General features: G+C 39.5%; 1 protein-coding gene across 1 annotated transcript; it reads left to right on the top strand.

Annotated features, from left to right (window-relative positions):
• The first annotated feature begins 2,492 nt into the window (after nucleotides 1-2,492).
• LOC101391358 (olfactory receptor 56A1) lies at nucleotides 2,493-3,445 on the top strand. The gene has a single exon (XM_004418335.3). It carries the CDS (start codon nucleotides 2,624-2,626, stop codon nucleotides 3,443-3,445), a length of 822 nt encoding a protein of 273 aa, XP_004418392.2. The 5' UTR covers nucleotides 2,493-2,623.
• Nucleotides 3,446-3,865: the final 420 nt, after the last annotated feature.

The raw sequence follows: 3,865 nt of genomic DNA, 5'->3' as shown, positions 1-3,865 counted from the left end.
AACTTTTGAACTGAGATGTAAAGGATAAATAGAAAGTAAGTAGATGTATTGGGGAAACACAATCTTCCAAGAGAAGTGGAAGCAGAAAGTACATGTTTTATTCAAAGAACTGAAAGAAGGACAGAGTAGCTAGAGCTAAGGGAGCAAGAAAGAGAAGGGTGTCGGATGACACTGGAAAATGAGGAAGCAGACAAATGATATACAACCTTGTATTCATTCATTCATTTACTTATTTATTAATTTATTCAATTAACTATGAGTACCTATGAAGGAATCTACCTACATACTGTACGTATAGTGATGAAAAAAACAACAGGTATGGTTTCTTCTCTCATGAACTTATGATTTGATAAAGTTCAAGTTAAGGATCTTATTTTTATTCTATTAACAATGAAAAGCTGGTGACATTTTAAGCAGATGAATGGCAAGATCAATTTTATATTTTAAAATATTTCTCTGATTTCAATGTAGAGAATCGTTTTATAATGAAACCTAGAATGCATTAAGAGGCAATTTTATGATTTCACTCAAGAGATAGTAGCACTTTAGTCTTGGATGATGACAGTGGAGATGGAGAAATAGTTAGAATCAAGAGCTAATTAAAACGGAAATTTGACAGGTCTTGGTGGTGGGTTTGTAATGGGTGGTACAGGTGAAGGATATGATCAAGATGGTTTTTAGCTTTTGGCTTATGGAACAGTCTAGATATATATGTCATTCACTCAGATAAGAGATACTAGAAAGAGGCTAGGCTTGGCAGAAAAATTATGAGTCAATTTTGGACTTGGTGAGTTTTGGATATCTCTCTTTGAGACACAAGCTTGTAAGTCAAGTAGGCTTTTAAGGAGTTCTGGATAAAAGATATAATTTAGTAATCATCAACACAGAGATGGTAATTGTTTGAGGATATGGACAAGAGGAAAAAAGTGGAAGAAAGTGCAGAACAGAATAGCACAGAAGAGAGAGAATAAAATCAATGAGAAGCTGGGAGTGAACCTTGAAACTGATGAAGGTAGTACATGAAAAACATGTTAGAGAAAATGAGAAGGAGATATGAGATCAACCAGGAGACTGTGAGGCAAATTAAACCAAAGTGAGAGTTTCAAGGAAGAGGATCTGATCAATTCTTTTAGCAAGATTCAGCACTCTAACAGTGATTTTTTGAGAGCCATTTTGTGGAACCAGTGGAGAAGGAAGCCACACTGAAGTGCGCTGTGGAATGGATGTGAGGTGAGGAAATGGAGACAGGGAGTCTAGCAGTGCCTGTGAGAAAGTTTAGGTGTGAAGGGAAAGAGAGAGAGAAATAGCTGGAAGGCAAGAAAGAGGCTTTTTTATCTTTATTTTTAAACATGAATGATACTGGAGAATGTTTGAAGGACAAGGCAGGTCCAAAAGAAGAGAATGTGACCCCAAATTAGGGAACTAGAATGAATGATTGATACAAGGCTAGGAGAGCTAGGATTCAATGGAAGGTTTGACATTTTGAGGATGGGCAGATTCTATTTTAATGAGAAGAAATAAAGAAAATTTGGGATAATATGCAGGTAGATTTGTAAATTTTAATGTGGGAAGTTGAAGAAAATCTCACTGGACACCTCTTTTCTGTGAGGTAGCAGTTGATGTCACCTTCCAAGAAAGTTTAAGGTTTGAAAAGAATGAAAATGATTTGAAAAGAGCCTTGGCAAGAGGGGAAATTTGATCAGGGAAACTTTGTAGGACGGACAGGTACTATTGAGGGCTTATTTAAAGTTGGTATTAGTAAACTTATAGTAAAAGCAGGCCTTTCTGTTGTTTTTAGGCTTATTCCAAGAGCACTGGGATTGCCAGGTTCAGGCCTTGGAGAACAAATGGTTATATTCAAATATGATTGGGGTTTTAGCAACATACTGATTTCATCAATCTTACATTCTATTTTTTAGAATGGTGTAGTATACTATGAGTTTGAGGAAACAATACAACAAAATTATCCATCTCAAATTATATTGGGTATGGTAGTAGGTGAGGACCTGATTAAAGATTTTATCCCATCAACAATGTAAACAATTATCTCAAAAACACCTATTAAAGAAACTTCTTATCCACCACAGGTTTGATACCTTCTTCATCATATGTAGATTATTGTAAAACTAGGTGTGTTTTTGGCTTATCTTCTTTATACTATTAACATTTTGCTTTTCTTACACTGGTACCATAGTGACCTAATTTATTGCATATTTTTAATGTTGTGAGGTTACTACCTATCGTTATTCAGTTTTCAAATCTTAGTTTTCCCATGGATTCCTTTTTCTTCATACATCATAGCATTATTTGGTAAGTCTCATCACTCTACCTTTAGGATGGTGACTGGAATTTGCCTTATTTTGGAAGAGTCTCCTATATATCATTAATGTCCTAAAGAGTAAGTGAGAGGTAGTACTTTTGAAGTCAATTAAACAAAGTTACCTTTTGTATCTGCCCATTCAAATAGTCAAGAGAAAACTTCTCAGCTCAAGATTCGTTCAATGGCATCAGCCAGCAACTACTCCACTGCTCCAGTCTCTGACTCCTCCTCATCTGCTTCCCTAACTACCAGAGTTGGCAGCACTGGCTGTCCCTGCCCCTCAGCCTCCTCTTCCTCCTGGCCATGGGGGCCAACACCACCCTTCTGATCACTATCCGGCTGGAGGCATCTCTGCATGAGCCCGTGTACTACCTGCTCAGCCTCCTTTCTCTGCTGGACATCGTGCTCTGCCTCACTGTCATCCCCAAGGTCCTGGCCATCTTCTGGTTTGACCTCAGGTCCATCAGCTTCTCTGCCTGCTTCCTCCAGATGTTCATCATGAACAGTTTCCTCCCCATGGAGTCCTGCACATTCATGGTCATGGCCTATGACCGCTATGTGGCCATCTGTCACCCACTACGATACCCAACCATCATCACTAACCGATTTGTGGCCAAAGCTAGTGTCTTCGTCCTCACACGAAATGCCCTTCTCACTGCACCCATTCCTATTCTCACTGCCCAGCTCCGTTATTGTGGGAAAAACATCATTGAGAACTGCATCTGTGCCAACTTGTCTGTGTCCAGGCTCTCTTGTGACAATTTCACCCTTAACAGAATCTACCAGTTTGTGGCTGGTTGGACCCTACTGGGCTCGGATTTCATCCTCATATTCCTCTCCTACACCTTCATTCTAAGAGCTGTGCTTAGATTCAAGGCAGAGCGGGCTGCAGTCAAAGCCCTGAGCACGTGTGGCTCCCACTTCATCCTCATCGTCTTCTTCAGCACCATCCTGCTTGTTGTGGTGTTGACAAATGTGTCCAGAAAGAGGGTATCCATGGATATCCTGATCCTGCTCAATGTCCTTCATCACCTCATACCCCCTGCCTTGAACCCTATTGTATATGGGGTTCGGACTAAAGAGATAAAACAAGGAATTCAGAAATTGCTGCAGCGAGGGATGTGAATATGTAAAACAGATTTCTAACTCTTTTTTTCCCTTCTCCTCAGTGATTTTGCCTAGGCAGTGAGGTGAAGAAAAGCCTGGTGTGAGTATTTATTACACACACTGAAGCTCACTTCATAACTGATCGAGATTCCTTCCTCTACTCTCCTCACCTGGTTCAGATGGAGGTGGCAAGAGGTAGAGACTCATATTTCTTGAGTAACTGCTTTGAGCCTAGAAAATTAAGTAATTTAATCTTCACAACATTCCTGCAAGTATTATTAATTCCATTTTACATAACAGAAAAAAACAGATTCTTCTAAGAGAGGAAACTGCCAAAGATCACTATCTTGGAAATGACAGAGATCAAAATCCAGACTTGAGAGCATAGGTTCCTATAGAAATGCCCCTTCAACTACAATTGAAGCTGGAGGCCAGGCC

Source organism: Ceratotherium simum, chromosome 7 (genome assembly GCF_057802395.1).
Source record: "Ceratotherium simum simum isolate JZ-2026a chromosome 7, ASM5780239v1, whole genome shotgun sequence".
Taxonomy (NCBI): domain Eukaryota; kingdom Metazoa; phylum Chordata; class Mammalia; order Perissodactyla; family Rhinocerotidae; genus Ceratotherium; species Ceratotherium simum.
This window is presented reverse-complemented; position numbering and strand designations above follow the sequence as displayed.